The sequence below is a fragment of the Camponotus vicinus genome, unplaced genomic scaffold (assembly GCF_025532165.1).
Source record: "Camponotus vicinus isolate PSW18456_S1 unplaced genomic scaffold, iyCamVici1.0 SCAF_13, whole genome shotgun sequence".
NCBI classification, from domain to species: Eukaryota; Metazoa; Arthropoda; class Insecta; order Hymenoptera; family Formicidae; genus Camponotus; species Camponotus vicinus.
In genome coordinates, this window is record NW_028141949.1 from 2,379,892 (window position 1) to 2,404,147 (window position 24,256).

The window sequence follows — 24,256 nt, forward strand, 5'->3', positions numbered from 1 at the left end:
GAGGTCGTCCCAAGTTTGCTCCGAAACCATGAGATTCAGGGCCGTAGCGGTATCGTTTCATGTATTTTTTCAGCGTACAGCAAGGAAACGGACGCATGGTGTTGTACCGTTACCCCCACTCATGCTGCTCACGTGCGTCTAGAAGGTACGGGAGGGGTTTTGTACGCTATTTCGAGGTACGCTGTCGGCATACGATTAGGATAATTTTTGCGCGAAAAATTACCGTGTGCGTCTCTTACAAGAATTTATCGTATATACAAGCGAAAAATCGATAGAAATTACACGTACCATTTGTGGATTCGTCGAATTAAAGAAACAATGGCTAAACTATTAATCAGTTTATTTGTTTGCAAGTCAGCCAAGCGAAAGACGCGTTGGTCGATTTCATGAGCTCAATGACGGAGAAAAATTTCAGAGTCGACCTTACACACATACGAATCGAACAAGAGCTAAATAATAGTTTAAATTCCTAGAAATCTGAAATATTTTCTGTCAGCTATCGTACACGACGAACACGTTTCCACGTCGTTCGATTCGGAGCGCGCTCCGAATGGCTTACTATCCATACAGCACAAAATATTGCAGCAATGTTGCTGCAATATTTTTTGTATGGGTATATTCTCGACACAAAAGTATATAATTGCTGTAATTTATGTGTAATAAAAGAGATTTTTAAACATATCTGATAATGCGAATCTGATATCTGCGTTCGTAAAAATCTTTATCAAATAAAGTTAGAATATGATAAAGATATAGTAAAAACGATATGATAAAGATGTATCAGGAAACGTCAATATTACATATTTTTTTAACAAAATAAATAAACTTAAAATTTGTCCTATCCTGAGAAATGTATTCTAATGTAATCTGTTGTTTAGAACAATGTTTTAGATTTTTCTAAGTTTCACGGGGAATCAACGAGTCGACATGATCGAGCATTCGCATTGATGTCACGCACACACGCATACACCACATACACACATTTGACACACTTAATCTCTAAATACTAGCTGTTGAAAGGCAGATATCCGATTTTGATTCTTGCATTCGGTCTGCCAAAGACGATTTCTTTCGATTCGCTTATTCAACTATACAGCGAATAGAATGCGATCGCGATCGCAATCTGGAGAATCGGACCTCTATACCACGTTTACGCGACTCGAGGAGGTATCACTATGACTATGAATCTCTTCTTCGAAATCTTTTGATCATTATCTTATTTCGTACTATAAGCGCACAGTGGTCCCGCCAAGCTCGTTATTCTCGGCTCGATCACCAAAGTCCAATGTCTTACATGTTGCAGATCTTCTCGTTAGAATATTCACCGGGATTGATCATGAATTAAAGAGCTTATTTTTTTCGAAAAAAAGAACGAGAGAAATAAAAAGGGAAAAAGCACTTATTCTCGAAAAAGAGCTTTCTATTTTAATAACACAATTTTTATTTTTAGATATATAGATTAAAGACGGTTTGCAAATAAGCTCTTGAATTATGTATTATCCATCGAATTTTTATTCGAAAAAAATCACACACGCAACACACGTGCATATGCAGTGTGGAATAGCATCTGTCATCGTCGTTGTTTATACTCGGCTGCCAACATCGAGCAGAGTCCCGAGCCGGCGTAGACAATTGTAAGGAGCATTAGGCAACCGTCACACTCATCTTTAAATTTTTATTTATATTATTGTAATAGAGCTTTTATCATACGTGTTTTTCAACGAAATATGTGTGTAGAAATGTTTGCACGCCAAGAGAACATAAATCTCTTTGGCGACGTTTGTCATCCGCCTTTTTCTCCCTTTTCTTTTCCTCAAAACCCTTAGCTCTTTTCATCTTCCCCTCTTTTTACGATGTAATAAAATCGAAGTGTGTCAAAGGACGTACAATCGTTTGCAGCCGAGGCATATAACAAAATTCGACATAGACTACAACAGTAACTACTTTCTTACAACACGCAGCCTTACACATACTTATTCTGCTCGCCATCATTCATTCAAATACAATAGTTTCTGCAGATTTTATTATATATAGGATATACACAACGCCGGTTTTATTATCGGCATGACAATGTTAAATCGGGCACAATTCATCACGCTATATTCGTTCGTTAGCATCTTTTACTATCTCTTTCTTTTTCTCTCTCTTATTTTTCACATATTTATTATATTTATATCTTACAATATCTCCTCTGCTCTCCCTCTCTCGTATTTATTCTTATATACAATTCATTTTTTTTTGACGTTTTGTAGGATACTAGCAAATGTATAATTATACCAGCATCTATCTACGCCATAAACGAGATTTAACAGTTGATGCTTTTCTTCTTAAACGCTACTGTGTGCTAATTAATCTTTTATTTATTTATATCACATTATGTTCACATACACACACACACGCGCGTACACGCATGTACAGATTATTCATATCGCGCGTTCAATGTGTTATTTCTAGTCTCTTTTTCCGTTGCGAACAACATCTCGATTCATTTGACGGTTTCTTTCCGTCAAAAGAAGTTATTTACACGAGGCTATTATCGCTTACAGTTTCCGACAGTAGTTTCAGTCGCAATCAAATAGCAGATATAAAATATTATTTTTGCGATATTTCCCGCTCAATTATATCTTTTTTCTATGTCTGGTCATCTAGTCTCATCTCTCACATAACTTTGTTTCTTGCCCTATATGCCACCGGGTACATAATACGGCCATTTTTATTTATTGCACGACTTGAAACTTAGTCGAGTAAATTTGCGTCAAAAATAATTCAACGAAATTTTTGTTGATTAATATGTTGAATCATATTTGAAAAACAATTTTTCACCTTTATTACAAATTGAATTTTCTTTTATCCCAAATTCTAATTAAATAAAAAGTGATAAATATATCATACAATTGACTATTAATTTTATAATTTGCATTCATTTCTTCCTTTACATCGAAAATGATAAAATCGCTAAATTTAAATAAAAAAAGCGACAAAATCCAAAAAATAATTAAGATATTAAGATATAAATTAAGATATAATACCAAGTGATGTGTAAGATTTAAAGAAAAAAATCTATACATTGTATAAAAATTATACAAGCTATTGCTTGATCGACTTTTGTTATGTTGAATTTCTCTCTCAGTAAAATATTTGTCTGCATAAGATAGTGATATGTTAAATAATATAATTCAACATATTATTTATATAGTAATTTAACAAAGTATATGTTACATATGTGATTTCATAGTGCATTAAGAGATAAGCATTCATATCTTAACTCAAACCACTATAATCATATCATACAATTAAATAATTTAAACAATTAAAGAATATAAAACATATATCTCTTTTTATGCAGATATGAGATAGTAACATTAACATATATAAATAAAAGTTGAGCTATCCGAAAAGATAGTCAATAGTCACGCATGCAAAAATGTAATGAAAGAAAATACCATTGCATCACATATCGAATTACATCAAAAATATACTTCATTATATAAACACTATGCACTTAGAATATCGAGAATACATTTATAAAATGGCTTGTGACATTAGTGTGTTGATCAAACGAGTTTTTTATTTTACTAATAGTAACGATCCCATACTTTGAGAATAAACATGAAAAGCATAAAATACAATTTTAAGAATACATAAAGACTTTATGTACTTATAGAAAATTAAAAGTGCAATAGGTGAATGCAATTATTTCTATTTTCCTCACAGAAATAGTTATATTATTATATCTCTTTTATTCTATTTGAATTTTAAGTGTTATGCACCAATTCAATTAATGCAAACAAATACTTCTAATAATAGAATAAACCATTATAATGTACATGTATTTATAATAGAAGTAAATGATGACGAAAACTTGTGTATTTATAATAGAAGTAAATGATGACGAAAACTTGAAATAAGTGTTCCTAAATCTTTCTATATAATAAAATAATATGATTTTAATAAATTATAATTATGCGCTTGTGAAAAGCGTAAAATAGCGATTTGTTCTGTATATATATTTGTTATATATATGTATGTGTGTGTGTGTGTACTAAATACAAAGGAATAAATACTTAAGTGTATTATTACAAATCTAAATTATTTTTTTACCATTGTTTCTAAATAATTTTCACTCTTATTCATCAGTGCAACAAAAATTCCATCTTGCGATTGAATTATCAAAATTAAAACAGATATCCCCATAGGAAGTTCAATATCTGTTCTCCACAGCCACCTTATGGTAAAATTCATCATAGTCTTCAATTTTCCAATTTTCGATTAATAGATGATTAATTAATCCTTGTTTTCTATTAACTCATAACGTTTTTTTATAGATTTTTAATATTAATATTATTCTCGTTCTCTTATGATATTCTAAATGTATCATTAATATTATTTTTTGTAGTATTTTTGTCAATTTCAATAAGGTACAATAAAACTTATCAATTTATTTTTAGATTTCACAAAAGAAGTACTTTAAAAATTATATAAAAAAGTAAAATTTATTTTACTTCAAATCAAAATTTTACTTTTTTCTGTTATTTATAGAAAAATATTTAATCAAAATAACATAAATTGCTCAGAAAAAGAAAGTCAAAGTAAGCATAATGAAAGAACGGTTGATCGAAAATATGCTAAAAAAATTATTCAAATAACATATATTACAAGAAAACGGTTTGTCAAATTAAGGTAGCATAATCGTGACCATACATACATATAACTGCACCGTTATTACTTTATATACATATACATACATATATATATATATATATATATATATATATATATGTGTGTGTGTGTGTGTGTGTGTGTGTGTGTGTGTGTGTGTGTGTGTGTGTGTGTGTGTATAGTGACTTAAACAAATAATCCAGTTTTATTAGTGTATAAACACATTTCAAATTGCTGTCCAGACTTCATCAAATGTGCTATGTCATATTGATCTACTGTTTGTCAAAATATAAATACAACTTATAATTTACATTCAATTTGAAATGTGTTTTTTCCTAATTATCACACTACTGTCACCTCTGTTCTAACTCTTGCAATATTATTCTAATAAGCAATTCAAGATGTAATTTAGCTCCAATGGTCAGCGAATAACAGATATCTTAAGCCAAATGTTAATGTTATTCTCATGTATTAATCAGATTGCAGCTCTTAGTCACTGCAACTGTAATCATGTTGGATTAAAAACGAGAAATCACGTAAAAATTTTTTGCATATCCAAATATATCCAAATAAATTAGTCTTTTTGCATATCACCACTTGTGTTCAATAATATATAGATCTATATCGAAAATATATCAAAAAATTTTTTCTTAGTTTTTCTATAATATAATAAATATATAATTTAAATATGTTTATATCATAAATCAATATAGAGACCAAGAGTTTTAAAAGCGTTAATTTATCAACATGCTGTAATAAGCTTTTTTATTGTGGACACTTGGACTATGGCCATAAATTAGCCCTTTGAACTTTATTAATTTATGTAATAATCTAATTTGCCTAACAAAACTAAGGTACTGTACAAATATACATTGCATGAGTTGAGCAAGGTCTTTTTCTCACACTTTCTCAGTCGATTTCTTCTTCGGAAAAGCTCAAATCTTGAATTCAATCCTCACATAATTAAAGTTTTAAAATGCAAGGCTATTTCGATATTAGGAATAGCACAATGGACAAAGGCTTTTTCCGCTCAAGATTCTTTAATTACCTCATTTTTTATCTCAATAGTTATAATTTTAGGTCATTTATTGTGTCTAATTTTGTTAATATGTAATTTCAACAAATAACAAAAAATATATTTATTTTAGAACATAAAAATTCTGATTATCAAAAATTTCGACAATCCATAGTTTGATATTCCAACACGATCAGATTAATTTTGTTTTTCCTTGATATTGTCAGACAGTCGAGTTTGAAGTTGACGGAGGTTGTGTACTGGAAGCCGTTGTCGACGGTAGCGTTGATGTTGACGAGCTTACCACAACAACAGGTTTCACTAAAGTCGTGGTGTTAAGGTACTGAGCATTTACGAGCGGCATCTGTCCTACAGACTTGAGGATCGGAGTGGTAATCATCTTCCCCGCCAGGCTAGACGGTGCTAGTATGTGAGCGGTCACCTGATTACCCTGAGAAACAACTGTCATCGGCGTAACGATCGGAGTCAAACCGGAAAGAGGCGTGTGTTGACCGACGATATGGGCTATACTTTCTGTGGACGAAGCGTTCTGCATCATTGTCGAGCCTGATTTGCCCGCAGTAGTTTGAAGCGACACTCCTGCGTGACTTAAAGTTAATCCTGCAATCAGAAAAACAAACGCAACATCAATTTTTTTTGTTTTTTTTTTATACTATACCGAAACTATGGTAACAGTTGCGTTTGTAGAAACGGAATGAATATTTCAATAGTTAGCATGCATCTAGCTAGTGCACACGTTGCATTGATACACACCATTTGCTGGAAGTATATTTAGTTCCGCACCACCGGGAAGTCTTGCTAATTCCGAGCCATTGCCTCCGACCAGCGTTACGCCACTAACCATTTTATGTGTAGTCTGTGCGTCACCCGTTCTTATTCTCGTTTGAGTATCTGTACGAGAAAATATTTTTATTTTAGAAATCCTAGAGCTTGTTTATTCCGTCTGCATTACAGAGATCCTAAATAAACGTGAGAAAGATTTTTAAGGCATACGTCCGAAAAAAAGTGTGTAGATTTTTATGAAATTTGGTTTTATTTAGATTAGATTTCTATAAAAAACTTACTTGACACATTCAGCGCAGGAGAATGCGTAGCGAGGACCAATGGCCGGCCTTCATTCCCCGAATGCACGAATGTGACAGGTCTAACATCACTCGCGGACGATTGCATGGCCAAAGCCAGTGGCCTGTCATTGTTGGACAGATTAGAGTGCACAAATGTCACTCTGTTGTCATTGGCGGTGGACGAATGAACGACCAATGCCACGGGCCTTGGCTCATTTCCAGTATTTGATTGCACAGCGATCAACGGTGGCCTAGATTGATCTGAGGAGTTTTGAACTGCTAATGTCAGCGATCTAGGTTCGTTATTGCCGGTGGTATGAGCGACCAAGAGCTGCCGTGTATCACTTGGCACTACCCTAAGCCCCGGTCCGATGTGCTGTAAAGTCGGTACAATAGTTGCAAGACCCTGACTCGTGTTCAACATTTGAGCGCTGATAGGCAGATGTAGCTGATGTGATTGCTGCACTATACTAGCTGTGGATGTAGCAACTTTTTCCTGAAACAAAAATATCTTTCTTGTCTATCCTAGTTTTCATAGCCTATCGTAGTAGCCTATTATATTTTTTCGCTGACAACAATTTAACAAGATCTACTCTCGGCAGACTTAGTTATCTGAGTACATACATTACAATACAGTGAGACAAAAAAAATCATTGTTTTAGATAAAAATTAAAAAAATGCAATAATTATATTTATACATGACAAGCATTAGTTGGCAAATTTTAATATAAACTATAGTTCAATGAAAGTTTTTAGGAAAAGAAACAATATTATCAAAAAAAATCGTGTCACGAATTTTCAAAGCCGCTTTTAGTACTAATCTATAAAGCGGCTCTGCAAATGCGTGGTAATTTACTTTAGCACCAAATTATTTTCAAATCGCAATGTTTACGATCTGACCTTGGATATGATGCCGAAATAACTTTGTTAGCGTTCAATTAGGAAAGCTGAGATATACCTGCGGAGTAGAAATGCTAGATGTAGGTACTGCACTAGGCATCGAATTCGCAGGCGGACTTTCTCTGGAGCCTCGTACGAGATTTATATCTTGCGTTTGACAGACGGCACCCGAATTTGCGGCTTGATTATGCATATTGGAAGTCGTACTAGTGGATTGCAATGTTTGCGGTGAGCTGGCTGTCGTTACGCTGTTTAGACTGCTCGTGCTACTGTATCTCGTACCACCTCGTGGAAGTCCGGCAACATCCACTTCTATACTTTCTAAAATTTATAAAAGGAACATGCTATAAGGTAAAAGATTTTATTTAAAATATTTCAAAAGTTTTAAATAAGGAAAAAATTTCACGAATAAAACTATATATATATATATATATATATATATATATATATATATATATATATAAAATATATGTATATATATATGTATATGTGTATATATATTTTATTTCTTAAACGAAATATAATAAAATATTTAGAATAAAAGTTTTAAAACAAAAAAAATTATTAGAATAAAAGATTATAGATAAAATTGATAATCTCAAAAAAATTAAACATTGCCATTTCTGCATGTTTCTTATTGTTTGATATTACAAATGTATCTTACCATTTTTAGCGGTTGTCATGTCCGTCCCTGAATTCTGTTCCAACAGAAGAGAGTTGATGTCGATATGATCCCAAGTCGCATTGAGTTCCTTTTTCAATGCCATTAACTTTTGTTGAGCCGCGATTTTCTCTCTTGCGAGTCTCTCCATCTCGTGCTCATAATCTTGGTCTTTCTTTGTCAATGTCTGCGAAATAATAGCAAAGAAAAATGATTTTAAATACTGTTTCTTATAATAATAGATATAAAGGTCTTTGTCTCTATTTTTATTGCTTATTTACACTCGTCAACAAAATTATCGCATAGGTAATTTCATGTCAAATTTTCGCATAACTTCAAATAAGTATAACTCCGTCAAAAATGGTCGTATTTGAAAAATTTTTTTTTATTCTCAAGCTTAAAGCCTCTATTTTGAAAATCATTTGTCAGATTTAGAATTTATCCTCCCCCCCCCTCTCGTCATCTCCTCAAAAGTAAGGACGTGTTACGTCTCCAAAAAATTGCATACTTTGACGCATTCCACGGGGTGAAATAAATTTTTTTTGCAAATTTCATGATAATCATCATAAAATATGGACTTTTATGTGTGAATTAAAAAAAAAATTTTTTTTGTACGATTTTTTTTCGCGGAGTTACGACATATCAAAGTTACCTATACATTTTTGTTCATTTACCGCCAGCATTAGCATTACCCGATGCGCACCACGAGGAGGTTGCTGGTCGGATTTGGCGCATCGTGTGTGTGTGTGTGTGTGTGTGTGTGTCAGCAGAGATAAGGACTCTACGGTTCGTCACTCCCATAGCATTTTTTGACTCCAAACCCTCTCTGCTGTGTGTCTGTGTGTGTTTGTCTATGTGTGTGTGTGTGTGTTGGAGGACGAAAATGTGGAAATGTTCATACACACACACACACACACATGATGCGCCAAATCTGACCAGCAACCTCCTCGTGGTGCGCATCGGTTAATGCTAATGGCGGTAAATGAACAAAAATGTATAGGTAACTTTGATATGTTGTAACTCCGCCAAAAAAATCGTACAAAAAAATTTTTTTTTTAATTCACACATAAAAGTCCATATTTAACGATGATTATCATGAAATTTGCAAAAAAAATTTATTCCACCCCGTGGAATGCGTCAAAGTATGCAATTTTTTGGAGACGTAACACGTCCTTACTTTTGAGGAGATGACGAGAGGGGGGAGAGGATAAATTCTAAATCTGACAAATGATTTTCAAAATAGAGGCTTTAAGCTTGAGAATGAGAAAAAAATTTTTCAAATACGACCATTTACGGAGTTATACTTATTTGAAGTTATGCGAAAATTTGACATGAAATTACCTATGCGATAATTTTGTTGACGAGTGTATATATGCTAACACATAAATATATTTATTAACCTATCAAAACTATTTATTGGAAAACTCCATTTTCAATACACATTAAAATAAAAAAATATTGATTCATTATTGATCGTATAATTGGAGACAGAAAATTATATGAATGAATAAATATAAAAACGTATAAAATAAACATTATATATATATTTATTTATACTTTTTGATTTGCTATTAAGATGTTGAACAATATTGTATATTACAATGTTATTGAAATATAATTATCTCTAAACTTAAAAATACTATAAAAGAAATTAATTTTCGATTTTTTTGATATTAAAATTAGTATTTTTATTTTAGGATCGATTAGAATAATGAAGCTTATATGTCCAATATATTATGATATCCATTAATGTTGACTTTTGTCGGCTTTTGGCGGCTTAGAACGAAAAGCATTATGTCTAACAATCGCCAACAACGATATCAGAAAATAAAGTAGATAGCAACATGTACATGCTACGTAACATAATACTGATAACCGCATAATCATGTGGTGCTGATATATGTATAATATCTCTTATAGAAGAATACGCGGATATGTCCAGAGATATGGAAGAAAAGAGGAAGTAATTAATAGATATATGTGTAAGAGTGAAAGAGAGATTGTAAATATAGACAGAAGAAAAAAATTAAATAAGTAAAACATAAGAAGTGGAAAGGAGAATTTTCATACAAAAACTAAATATGTGAATAACGAGAATTGTAGCTTCAAAATAAAAATTTTCTCTTCTTCATTATCCTGAATTAACAATCGCCTAAAAAAATTATAATTATATATAACATTTGATCATCTTTGAGATAATCACATTTTGATGATAATATTTTCGACAGTGTGAACTTTATTTGTGCAAGGATGCATTGACTATAAAATGCAGATTTCGCGTGAATGTAAATTTAATCGCTACGTAAGGTAAAAAACGTATCAGTTTCAGAACGAGATCAATTCCTAAACAAAAACTATAATTATTAATGTATTTTTATTTATTCTAAAAAAATATTTAAATAGGAAATTTTTTTTTAGAAAACGTGACTAATATTTTATGTATAAAATATTTTTTTCGTCAAAATTTAAATATTTCGTTTTATTTTATAAATTCATATTTTTCAATTCAAGGATCGGTTTTATTCAGGAACTGATACGTTTATTTCAACATCCGCATTCAAACGTAAAATATTATGCACACGTATGTATATGTGACATGCATAAGTAATTATATGTATATCGACTATAAATCGTGTATAAGAATTTGTCATAAAACAATGAGCGCATTTTATACGGTAATCAGTGACGAGTTTTGTATGTTATCGATTACAATGACGTAAAAACAATAGACAGAAGGATAAAAAATCTAAATATTTGTATAAAGAGAGATATGAATTTTTTTCTTTTAATTAGACAATAACATGATTGTCTATTCCAAATGAATTCATAATCATATGAAAGCTAACACTAATCCAGTTGATTTAAATCTATATAATTTATATTATATAGATTTAGGACATTTATTATATGTAATATTAAAAAAAAATAAATGTAAAAAAATTACATAAATCATAAAAAAAAACAGATTGAAACTATTTATTTAAGTAATATATATAACATACCCGTATATATTTATTCGCCGCATGAAGAATAGAGAGATTCGAAGATTTCTTCTCATCTTGCAATGGTAGCTGCTTCTTCAAAAGCTCAAAACATTCTTTGAGATGTGCCCTACGATTCTTCTCCAACTTGTTGTGTACCTCCCTCGTACCAGATCGGATCACGCACGGTCTATGCAAGAAAATATAAATGATAAGAATAATTATATATAGAAATTAAAAAGTTTGTCTTCTTTTAATCTTTTTTAATCTTTATATTAATTTGAATTTTTAAATTAATTGTAATTAAAAAATTAATAACGTATATATAATTTCCTGTTTAGATTTGTTAAATTGATGAATATTTCTCCATTTTTTCATATAATGTGCTAGATAATAATATGTAAATATTTGGAAAAAATATAATGCAATAATATCGATACATTTAATAACATTAAAATAAATATAATTCACAAACTTTGTAATTTTTGTTACAGGATATCAAATATTTTACAGTGAAGGATAGCAGCAGATATAATAATATATATTGTAATTACATTTTGGAGTAAAAAAAAATAATGTTTCATGTTCGTGTTGATTAAATTCAATATAATTCCACGGAATCTTTCACAATTTTTTACGGGAACGAAATCATTATACGAATTAATTTACAAAGTTATTAAATCTTTATTATTTATTACAAAATCTGCAATTATAATTTTGCGCTCTCTGATGCAATCATGGAATAATCTAAGTGGCAGACGTTATCGCCGCGCGATATAATGCGACAAATGACATAGTACACGTGCCATTCACCTTGCACACGTGCACAGCGTAAATAGGTATAGCAGTTTGTGCAGCGTTGGCGACGGTGATGCTTGTGTTGGGAGATGAAGCGAGAATGTGAAGCAACAGGCTAACATATCGATTTACAATGTAATGTATGTTGGTGTGCACTTAAGTATGTGTCCATTATAAAAACATTATTATCGCGTATCTTAAATAAATTCAAGTGCAAAAAGAAGATAGGTAAATATAATGATATAACGAGATAAAGAACTATAATGTAACATGTAAGCAAATAAATAAGATCTTATTATTAAGTTGATTTTGCAATATCGTAAAATCAAAATTATTTCATAGTTAAAATTGCAAGAACGCTGTCAGAGAACTTTGTAATCTCGGAGTTACAAACATACATCTAGAAAAATTGGAAAAATGCGAGAAAAGAAATAAAGATGAGGAGAAATAAACAAATATTATAGAAATTAAAGAATCTTACCCAGTCCGATGTTTTTTATTTTCGTGATTCGCTTCGACATCGACCACGAGGTTGCCCACACTTTGCTGAGATTGATTCGGATTATGATTCTCCACATAGTGATTGTGTGTGTTATGATGATCACTGTGATTATGCTGCTGTTGTTGTTGCTGTTGCTGTTGTTGTTGTTGTTGTTGCTGTTGCAGCTGTTGCGAATGATGATGATGGTGATGGTGATGGTGATGATGATGGTGATGAGAGGTGGAGTGAAGCGCAGTCAGCTGAACAGGATTCGATCCAGTTGATAACGGCACAGTGACTCGCGTGCCAGAGACTACAGAATTCTCTCGTGATGCAATCGATTGACTCGTCCTGCTGTTTTCCAATGGTTCCTCCTCTGCAACATCGTTAAGATTATTCCACTTACACACATAAATTATTAGAAATTATTATATCAAAATTTACTTTTAAATTTTATCTTAAAAATCCATATCTTACAAGAATAAAGTTTAAAGAAACTTTTATTATCAAGTATGTCCAGAAATCATGGCACAATACATATAGTGGAGTATTCTGCGCATGCACGAACCATTCGTCAACATTGTTTAGCATTAAAAGCTGCGTTCCGAAACACTACCCTGAGGGTAGTAAACCTGGGTAAATCATAGTGGAAGCAGGATATATTCCGGGTGCGAATAGTTTTCGAACAGAGTTTCAGAATTATTTGTTGTACATCAGAGACCGTCACAGACAACTATTGGCGAAAACAATCAATCACTGTACGAATTCCAAGGATTTTTTATGTGATAGCGATAAATTTGTGATTTGCTTGCTTACGTATTTTTTAAGATAGAAATATTTACAAGTGCTTTTCTTTTCACAGATGAAAATTTAATATCAATATCTGTTTCAGAAGAATAATTTCTTGCATACTTCTACAAAATAATTCGATTTATGTATTATATATTATATATTTCTATACGTTTTAAATTAAGATTACGTTAAAATCTACCTGAAATTAAATACTTAAAAAATATAATTCTGTTTTTTCTTTAAGATCTCATTTTCGATTGTTGATTACTACATAATTTTTAATGTCTAGGTGCCGCTCCAATAAATTCGATTCAAGATTAATCAAATTAATGACAAATTAAATAATTAATTTGTCATTAAGTGCTGATGTAGAATAATAAAATATTCTATACTTTAAAAAAATTCTCAAATATTATATATTTGCTTACAAAAATATCCTAGGAAGATCCAATTATAAGTAGATAATTTAACCATTAATCTATACTTGCATCTCTCCCTCATGTTATCATCATTATGACAATATTATTAATTATTTTCAATTTTTAAACAAATTATTGATATTAGATATTAATGAAATACCCATTTTTGGACGCACACGGGAAGGAGGTCTTACCGAGCAGATAATGCCGTATCCACTTTTTTTTCGGCGAAGATGACATCCAATCGTTGCTACGTCGTAGCAATTCTCCGCTGTTAACAATGTCGATTATACCGACAACTCGCGTCGGTGTCAGCGGCAGACTATTCGCATCCATTAGACTGCTCACGATGTTATTGGCCTCGCCGACAATGCCGATGTCGATGACGGGATTGCGCGCATTCAGAATCGCGTGTGCTTGCATTATCGGCGACATAATCCCGTCTGATACCAGAAGAAGCATCTTTTTTTTAAAAATCGCCGATCGACACCTTAGCTTCCTTTCATTTCGGGAGTATCAATCGACCACACGTCATGTTCACATATAGCGAATCGACGTCAACATCGATGGTTAGATGTTGCGACGACCGATTTGTCATCTCTCGGCATCGAGCGGGCTTAATAAGGATGTGAACGAGAAAACTGCGGAAGCGCCAAGTGTGCACAAGATGATAAGATCGAAGACACGCCGCGATAGCGGCGACCAGAGAAGGGAAAGGCGCGCTAAAAAAATCCAGGCTTTCGAAACCCGTTCACTAAGGAGTAACGAACCTGTTCGGACGATCCCGAGGGTCGTATCACTAATCATCTTCACCATCTCGTTCTCTGGAAATAATTCTCGAAGAAATATCCTCCAAAGGACATCTCCCGATGAACATTTTATCCATGATGATCTCCGACTATCGCATTAACATTCACGCATTTTACATGTATTTTAAACAGCTGTGATAGGAAAACAAGTTGAAATTTAATAAAAGAAATTTTATAGCGAGAAAGAATTTTTTTCGTTTTTCACTGACAACGAAAAATAGATAGTGTTGCATTTACACTTTACGTCACTTGTTATTCCTACAAAGTACAGACCCTCAAAGAAAAACTTTTAATTCTGAATCTCTAATCTTATCTTGAGAGTTTCTAATTCGTTATTGTAATATACGTATATTACTGTAGAAATGTGCAATTTGATGAATGAGTGTACGCCAGTCGATCAACTAATCTCGATTTTGTCTTAGATAGTGATAGCGACCGATCAGTTGCAATGATTGAATGCACAGCAACCGAACGAAACTTGTATCGCGTAAGTCGCGGGTACCGACTGAAATCTAAACTTAAATGCCATCTCCGATCTGTGTGACGTCTTCAAACCTCCCTTCTAGCTAGACAGTCGTGGTGATGGTAGTGGCGGGGCAGTGGTAGTAGTAATGCAACTTCTTTTCAGTCTCTTCTACAGTAGTGACATTTCTATCTTTATGGGAACTGCTTTCATTCAGCAAATTATTCTGTCTAAATTATACGAAGGACTTGTTTCGACGGCACTTTAATCAGGCGTATCAAATCATGCACGCTTTTATCAGGAGTGATATAGCGATATTCAAACAATATTCAAATTATCTATAGACATACATATCTCTTTTCCTGAATAAAAAATTTTCATTATTCTCTACTTAATAAAAAATATTAATAAAAATAAATTTGCTTTATGCAGTATTCTATTTTAATTAAAATAATTAAATAGCTTGAAATTTGATGAAAAAAATTTTTATAAAAATTGTGGAACGAAAATTTTCAAGATGAAAATTTTTAACGTTGTTTTTCTTTTTTTTTCATAAAATGAACTTTTTAAAATCATTTCCAGCTCAATTTAAGTTTTTAAAATAGAAATCCATATAATTTTGTTGTCACATATTCTAAGTTTTAAACTCAATCATTTATTGTGTATGTAAGGAATTTTTTTATCTGATAAATATTTTAGAAAATATTCGCAAAAAATTACAAATTTCAAAAATTATATTGATCAGAATAATAGCTGTTTTTGACATTATCCAGAATCCAAAGATAGTTGATTGACTATTAGATATTACATTATATGCATAATGTGTATAGCTTCTATTAGATTTATGACAATTGATAATTGCATCTATATTTTGTGCAATATTACATCGCTGTTAAATGTTATTTAGATTAATAACAATCTACGCATACATGTGCGTGCTACATATACGTACACATACACACCACATGCACATAAATGTAAACTCACCATCGATAATCAGCATTTTCTCCTCACAAAAGAGATCATCTGGCTCTGTGCGTTCTTTTTTAAATTTTGCACCTGAGAACACAGAAACCATCATTAATACTTTAAACTTTATCAATTCATATACATATATAATTAATTCATATTTTATTAATAAATGTAAAAATGTAAAAAAATGTAGGAAACATATCTTCACTTATTCTTTACTTATTCTTTCACTCATTCTTTCATTCTTCATTTATATGCCATATTTTCCATTATATCTATTTATCCCAAATTTTTGTCAGGTACACCGTCAAGCCAGCCTCTATAGTAAATCCAAAATAATGAGGGATGAAAAATTGAAAGATGTGCGTCTTCATGTGCTACAGTGATTAGAGAACAGGTTGGGTTAGGTTAGGTTAATATTTCTCCCAGACAATCCTCGGCGTGCGATAGCCGTGGCTACGGCGTGGGGGATGCACGAACGCGTGTAGGAACACGAGGATGGGGAGAAATTCGCCGGAGCAGCTCCATCTTACTTCAATCCGCTCACCCAAAGCCCCTCTCCAAACGAAAAGAACCGGCAACATCGCAGATTGATTACTACGCCACGCGGCCAGTCGCGCGTGGTAGGGATTTAGCCGGGGACAACGCGCATGCGCAGTCCAGCGGCTGACTTCACCGCGTATGTGTGCGTGTATTCATTGGTCGTTGCCGACTTACACTCCGCGTGCCATACACGTGTTCAATCTTTCTGAGGGAATCATTACGTGGGCTTTATATAAAACTATACGCATCTCTGCCTTATTTACTTTATAACATCTAAATATTACTATTACTGTTTTGTAATAATTATTACGTAACAATGTTTTTCTCAACTGTTTGTACATAGATTGCGGTCAACGCTCCGATTGTCTCGTCCAATAGAATTAACGTTATCGAATATCTGCAATATAATATTTACTTTACCTAATATTTCGAATTACATGTATTCCTTTTTTATTTCTTTTAGAGAAATTAAGAAATTTCTTCGTTTACTTGCAATCTATCATTTAATTGCCATTTACTAAAAAAGGATGTCATAAAAAATATGTATACGAGATTTAAATGTGACGATTCTTCGAATCGTAACATTTTATGACTGTGCGATTAGAGTATATTTAACATTACAAAATTGAAAAAAATTGTAAAGGAATTCACACACAATTATACATTTCTCATCATTTAAAAAATTAATGGAACGAGCGAAGTCTGATGTTGAGAATTGTATAATTTTTCCCTCACAAAGACAATTCATGTACGTAAATAATAAAATATATAAAATACGAGGAATGATAGTCATGATACGACTTTATACGACATTATAGAGTGGAATTGCATCCTTTAGTCGCGTGGAAAATAGATGGTTTTAAACGATAGTTTAACACACACATTGCCTGTTACGTCAGTACTATCGTATAATCGCGTATGGTATAACAGATCGAATATACAAAGATAGAAAAAGCCAATTATAGCATTTAAACAATCCATATTACGATCGAGATTGTGCGTGCACTCGCAGACTTTTCCGTTTCAGATCCTTCTTACATATGCACAATATAAATAGTACATAAAATATAATTCGTAAAGCTTACGTCTTACACTTTGTGCTATCTTGCATTAAAAAATAATCTTGTATACATATATACAATGTTATTAAATGACAGCTAGAGAGGAAGAGAAGGAGACAAAGAGAGAGAAAGGAGGGAGAAAGAGGGTGAGGAAGAGAGAAGAGAGGGAGGAAGAGGGTGAGGAAGAGAGAAGAGAGGGGGGAAGGGGGCAAAAGCGGAGGGGAGAGAAAAAGGAGCAGAGCCGGGGGAAAAGAAGAGAGAAAGGGAGTAAGTGGGGAAGGGGGAAGGGGAGAGGGCGGGAGAAAAAGAGACGGGGAGAAGACATTGGCTGTGCGCGCGAAAGTAGATGGCGCGCTCGTGAATGAAATGCGAGTGACCGCTCCGCGCCGTAGTTTCTAGAGTCAGTGACCGGGTTTCCTCCATCTTCTATCCTCGTTCACATGTCCGACACACGTGCGCGATACCCGGATTTGTTGCCATTGCCGTAGAGCTGCATCAGGGTTGCCGCTGACACTGACTCTCCCGTCTCTTTTGTTTTCGTATCGCTTTATACTTTTCTTCCTACGATCTCTAACGATTCGACTTCCCCCAATATCTACACAAATAATACCTTCCTCCCCCGCTATCTCGATAAGTTTCATTTTCTTTTTCTTAGCAACCTCTCGTAAATGTTCGTTTCTATCCGTCATGTGCTTCTATGTACAATTTGTCAAGTCGTAAGAAGAAATTTTCAACGTTTTTGATTCTCTCTCTTAAAGCACAGTAATATAGTCTATTCATCGATAATTTCGTCATGTAATACAAGATTAGTATTGGAATGTAGTAAAAAAAATATATGTGATAACAAAAGAATATTACGCAGCCAACGGCAGAATTATCGCCACAAAAGAACAACAAAGCGATTTGTTTCTCGAACAAACACGATAAATTTTAAATCGAGGTAAATCATGTTTCACGTGTATTTTAGAAAGTCAATCTTGATAGTTTTTCAAAATATGTCAAGTTAATTTGAAAGAACTTAATAGCAATCGAAGAAATATGATATCAATAATCCGTGTTTATGATCGTTCAAGGACTAACAAACATGATCAACCGATTAATCAACGAACAATATCTGAGGGCGGAGCAAAAACGTTTAATCTTTTGTACTATAGAAGCATTTTGCTGATGGAAGACAGAAAATATCAACAGAGCTATTGCAAAATTAAGATGAATTTACTCTTGAGAGACTAAAAATAAGATAGTTCATCTCAAAATATATAATAATAAATAGCAAATTAGAAGTTGGTGTCTTCATTACTTTCTCTTCAACCATGATTGAGAAACACTGTCACAAGGTAAATCATGCCTAATTTGGAAGCGGTGAACGCGTTGATCATCGCATATGACTGCGCGTGTCAGTGCTTCTCAATCTAGGTAGGCATTATTATTGACAGCATAACGTTTTTGCTTCTCTCAAACTCATCATTTTGTGATATATAAAGGCAATTACGAATGTGTTTATTTAATACAATAGAATTAACGTTTTAATATTCCGATAATAAAATCTATAATTATAATTTCGAGTAAAAATATTTTATGAAAAATTGGTTGAGAATCGCGCGCCTCTATATATACTGTACATTTATCCGTTTTTAGACATTAAATATTATCCAATGATTTAAATATTACGTTTGTCAAGAAGGGCATTATGTTATTAATTATTAGCCAATCACTCGCAACGCCAACAAAATAATTATTGCATAATGTATAGAATATATGCAAGCAATTATTACATTTGATAAAGCGATAGAAAACAGTGTATGACACATATCTATGTTTACGAGAAAAAGCATAGTATATTAAAAACAAAAGAAATTATATTATATGTGACTGAATTTATATATATATATATATATTTCAAAATTTTACATGAAATTATTTTTGGAATATTTCATTTTTATGAAAATTATGAGCTAGAGCCGATAAAAACATCTTAAAATGATGTGCTATTTATAAAGAACACAATTCCCTTATATCAAATATACTTCTGATAATATCAATATAAAATATTGACGCTTGTATTCGAGTATGACAATCTTATTCGCGTCACGAATCAAGATAAAGCAAGGTAAAACTAAGGCAAGGCAAAGCTAGGTAAAGTAAGGAATAAAGCAAAGCAAGACAAGGCTGCATACCTCTCTGTCTTCCAACGATTCATAAAAGGTTGCCGAGACCCGGCGCGTGGTACTCACCACGTGGCTCAGAAGAGGCGTAAGTGTGGTTAGAGTGGGGCGGCGCGGACACAAACGAGTGCTGATCCGAGGAGGAGGAGGAGGAGGAAGTACTCGCAAGACGCTCCCGCTTCTTCTCCTCCTGTTCGACATAATAGGCCGCTTGCAGCAACGTTTCCAGACTCATTCTGTGGCCGATGTGCTGTTCCCTCGCGACGGACGTGGAAGGGAGGGGGGCGCGATGATTGTTGTGGTTGTGATGATGATTGTTGTTGTTGTTGTTGTTGTTGTTGTTGTTGTGGTGGTGGTGGTGATGGTGGAGGTGACGGTTCTGTTCCTGTTGCGCCGGCTCTCTGACTTGCTCGCAAACGCTCGTCGAATGCTCGTGCTGATTCCGCCGCATCGAACCGCCGGCGTTACGGCGGCCGCCGACGCCGCAGCCGCCGCCGGTTCCAGACGCCGGCGATGAATTGGCAAGACTAAGTCGTAAGCCCGACCCACGCTGCCCTCACCGCTCTCTCCCTGTCGCTGTCCGCCGCGTCTGACAATCTGCGGGCGGGGAAAAAAAATTAATCATTATTAAACAAGTTTGCGTCTATTAATAGATTCAGGTGAAAAGCACCGAAAGCCTCGTACGTGCTAAATATTCGGGGCGAGAATTTTTCAAAAACGAATGTGGGGAAAAAAATAGAGGGAAAATCGCGATACCTTCCCCTCGTCAAATTCGAGAATCGAAGAGAGAGCCGCATTATTTGAAATTGGAGTCGAGAGAGAGATTATTTAGAAAATAATCCGTGGAGGAGAGTGTCACGATCGCGGTGTGTCTACGAGGTACATCACGTGACGTATTACGTGACGTAACGCAGTCGCGCGGGAAGCATTTCCATCCCCACCATCGGCCGCCCACTCGTGCCGCTCTTGCAACAGACGGAACGCGCCGCGCACGCGCAGAGCGGATACGCGGCGCAAGTTTTTTTTTTTTTTTACAGCACAGAATGGCAGCACGCATCCCAAGTTTGCGTTGCTGGAATCGAGCAGACGAGCTCGAAAAAGGGGCGAGAATGTTTTCAGATGAACCCGCGAGGCGCGAGAAAGCACTTTTCAAACGCGTCGTACATCGATTTCTAATAAATTGTCGCGTAAAGATTGCAAAGCATAATGATGCGAGTCGTTCCTTTTTTATATTTTGACATTTACACGTCTATTAGAATCATTATTAATTGTAAAAATATAATATGAACTTTATTTCTATTTCTAAAAAAGAAACACTTATAACACCTCGATTCAATTCCTCTATCTCGAGATAGATAACTTGTGCAACTCGTGCGATTTTATTTTGCGATTTGATCGATTGATACGAACACCTTGCTCCGATCGATCGAAAATTGACAATTCGTAAGATCACGTAGACACGGGACGACGAATTATGTTATCTACCCGCCGCGTGACGAAAAAAAAAGAGATCATCGGTGGCATCTCATTACGTTGTGTTTGCGTGTGTAAAAGCGGTCACGAGAATATATATGCAATCACGTGTATATCGGCGCATGAAATCGTGTAATTCGCGCTGGAAGAAAAAAGTGAGAAAGGAGAGAAAGGAAAAATTTATTTTGATCCGCATTAATCTTATCCAGGTGGCAAAAATAGTCATTCTGACATAATTCGATGTCAAAAAGACCGCTCGATATAACGGCATCGCGATAGAAAAAATATCAGGGCGACGAAATTTCTCAGGAAATAAAAATACATATAAATAAAGAGCGATATACAAGATGTAGATAATGAATAAAAACAATTTATCGCTCCGTTTTAATCCGCGATAAGATTTCCAAAAATGTATGCACCTGAGAAACGCTAGCGGAAGTTGATGCTATATTAAGAAAAAAAGAGCAAAGAGCATCAGAGAGAGAAAGAGAGAGGGGGGGGGGAGAATAATAATAATAAAAAAAAAATAAAGACATCGTAATAAAAAAATGCAACGAAACGAGGCTTCGTGGCTTGCCTCGTGTCGTGATTTGGAAAGCAGTTGTATACTTCGCCGGATGAAATCGCGAAAGCGTACGACATCGACGACGTGCGGTCGCATTCGCATTCTCCGCGGGAGACGCGCGGGCTTGGCACGAGAAAATTGTGGAGGGAACGGACGAGCGACCGGATAGTCCGCAGCGATTAATCAGCAACGGAGAGGCGATCGTCGCCGTCGCCGCCGCCGTCGTCGTCGTCGTCGTCGCTGCCGCCGCCGCCGTTGTCGATGGTGAGGGAGAAGGCGCACATGCGGACAGCCTGGACGGAGCGCGCGCGCCTTTCGCGAAAAGTCAAAGAAAGCGTGCCACCGTGAACCGCGTGAGCTACGAAACTGACAAAGCGACACGCACGTTAGAACGGTCGACGACGCACGCAACGCCGGCCAATCGCGAGCCTCGCGCTCCGCGACGTCACCGGCTACGCGCCGTGCCATTGGCGGGCTCTATTATGGCACAGAAAACACGCCACGCAATCATCTCCGTACGCATGTTAATTAAATAGACGCTGGTAACGGAAGAAATAATGGTCCATTAAATAAAGTTCGCCCGTACTTGTTCCCGTCCCTCTGTCTCTCTCTCTTTCTCTTTCTTTCCCTCTCTCGCTCCTTTTTAACGTTCCTTCATTTCTCTCTTCTTTTTATTTTTTTTCTTTTGCGCTCTCTTTCTCTCTCGTGCGCGCGCGCGCTTCCTCCCTCTTTCCTCATCCCTGTCGCTCTTTCTCTCAAACGGGCGTGGTAGTTCGAGAAAGAGAGAAAGGTATAGACGGAGATAAATAGAGACTGGGAGAGAAGGGAACAGGGGGACACGCAAGATTCTCCGCCAAAAACTTACGTATTAGAACAACGTTGTATCTGGATGCACAAATTCTCCGTGATTCGCACACTGACCGGATAAAAGTATACACAGCAGCTAGTAGGCGATAATCGTTTCCCCACTTTTTTCAAAGTCTCACTCACTCTCCTTTCTTCCTCGTGTGCCTGGACCGAGCACGTTTTCGTTATTTGTCATCCAGGAGCGCGCGTGATTCGCTTAGGCTCGGAACGGATCGAATCGTACGAGCAGCTGACGAAGCCGCTGCCGCGAAGCAACGCGAAGGGAAATGCCCGCGATCACGTCCGCGCGACGAACCGACCGTTTCGGAGCGCGCGGCGAAACGCGGGTTATAACCTGATCGATCTGGCGCGTGGCGGTGGCATTTTACAAGTGCTGAAAACCACTGCGCATCAAACTGCCATGCTTGCTCGGCCACGATTCACGTGTCCGGGCACCGTATCGCAGGCCAATAGTCGCGCGGCTCGTGACGTCATCTGGCTGTATCGACGAATGAGCGCGGCCCATGTGACGCAGCAGTCCCGCTGGGCGTGTAAGACAAGTATCGCGGAACTCTTGCTTTTCGGTCGTCGTCGTCGCTCGGTCGACCGTCGTCGTCGTCGTCGTCGTCGTCGTCATGTATATAGTCGCTCACTCGGTAAATTCGCACATTCCGCGATCGTCCTTCCCCGTCCGGGTTTCTCTTCCCCGCGAGCGCGAAATGTCACGAGAGAATCGAGCGGGAGACGCGCTTCCACGACGCGAGGCGAGAGTCTCTTCCTTCTCCGTTTACCTTATATCGCGCGATCTCGAGACGTACGGATATGTATGTACGTACGTGGAATGTGAGCGAGAGAAGAGCGCACGAATCGCACCAGACACCCGGCTCGCCCGGGCAAACACTCACGCTCCGATCGCGGTGGTGGCGGCGTTACCCTCCGCCACCTTTTGTCACGTTCCTTCTCTGTCACATGGATCACTGCATGAGCATGAGCGCGAGCGCGAGCGCTGTTGCCGTTTCTACTTGCCGGACGGAGCTACGCTCTATTGTTTACTTTCGCCGGTGCTTTCGCGGGCGCGCGTGCGTGTCGATGCGTGCCCACGAGGTCGTCGGATGCAATCTCCTGACTACTAAATATATATTTTTGGCACGAAACTTTTTCTTCTTTCGCGAGAGATACCTTTATTAATTGTTTGCCTATGATTTTGGGCGTTTAATTTAAAAAAAAAATTGCTTAAAAATCCAAGGGAAAAAAGATGCTAGAAAATATAAAGTATGTTGTACAAAAGGCCAAAATATCACGATGCCCGGAAAAAAATTCATATATAATCGAATTTAAATATATATAATTATATATATGAAATATATCTATGTATTTTATTTCTCCATATATGGATATTTTTTATATTTGAGTATATTTTATATTTATATATTTGAATTATTTCTTTCCAGAGGCAAAGTAATTCAAACTACATATGAAATTATTAATTATTCATAAAATAAATTTTTAAAATAATCGAACTTGAAAGTAGAATGCAACTATGATTTTTTTCTTAAACGGGAATAAAT

General features: G+C 35.4%; 1 protein-coding gene and 1 long non-coding RNA gene across 6 annotated transcripts; both read right to left on the reverse strand.

The window, feature by feature from the left end:
* Positions 1 to 323: 323 nt before the first annotated feature.
* On the reverse strand, positions 324 to 23,658 carry LOC145964296 (uncharacterized). 5 transcript variants are annotated; one of them, XM_083086888.1, is made up of 10 exons: positions 22,708 to 23,658; positions 19,874 to 20,401; positions 16,051 to 16,122; positions 12,581 to 12,956; positions 11,323 to 11,491; positions 8,324 to 8,507; positions 7,718 to 7,980; positions 6,760 to 7,255; positions 6,449 to 6,586; positions 324 to 6,295 (listed from the first exon to the last, which is right to left on the reverse strand). In XM_083086888.1, the coding sequence occupies exons 2-10, from the start codon at positions 20,253 to 20,255 to the stop codon at positions 5,898 to 5,900; spliced, it is 2,478 nt and encodes an 825-aa protein (XP_082943014.1). In that variant the 5' UTR covers positions 20,256 to 20,401; positions 22,708 to 23,658; the 3' UTR covers positions 324 to 5,897. The 5 variants fall into 5 exon arrangements, with proteins under 5 accessions (XP_082943014.1, XP_082943016.1, XP_082943015.1 ...); XM_083086890.1 differs by lacking the exon at positions 22,708 to 23,658 and adding an exon at positions 21,887 to 22,206; XM_083086889.1 differs by lacking the exon at positions 22,708 to 23,658 and adding an exon at positions 21,855 to 22,206.
* LOC145964298 (uncharacterized) lies at positions 12,966 to 15,411 on the reverse strand. Its single transcript, XR_014436405.1, has 3 exons — positions 13,986 to 15,411; positions 13,397 to 13,494; positions 12,966 to 13,313 (listed from the first exon to the last, which is right to left on the reverse strand). It is a non-coding gene; the product is annotated as an uncharacterized LOC145964298 (long non-coding RNA).
* Positions 23,659 to 24,256: the final 598 nt, after the last annotated feature.

Coding starts and splice junctions, on each gene's coding strand:
- LOC145964296 (XM_083086888.1), bottom strand. CDS start 20,255: ATGCGGCGGAATCAGCACGAGCATTCGACGAGCGTTTGCGAGCAAGTC. Junction 11,492..12,580: donor AATAAAAAACATCGGACTGG/GTAAGATTCTTT, acceptor TTTCTTGCATAG/ACCGTGCGTGATCCGATCTG. Junction 6,296..6,448: donor AAATATACTTCCAGCAAATG/GTGTGTATCAAT, acceptor TTCTGATTGCAG/GATTAACTTTAAGTCACGCA.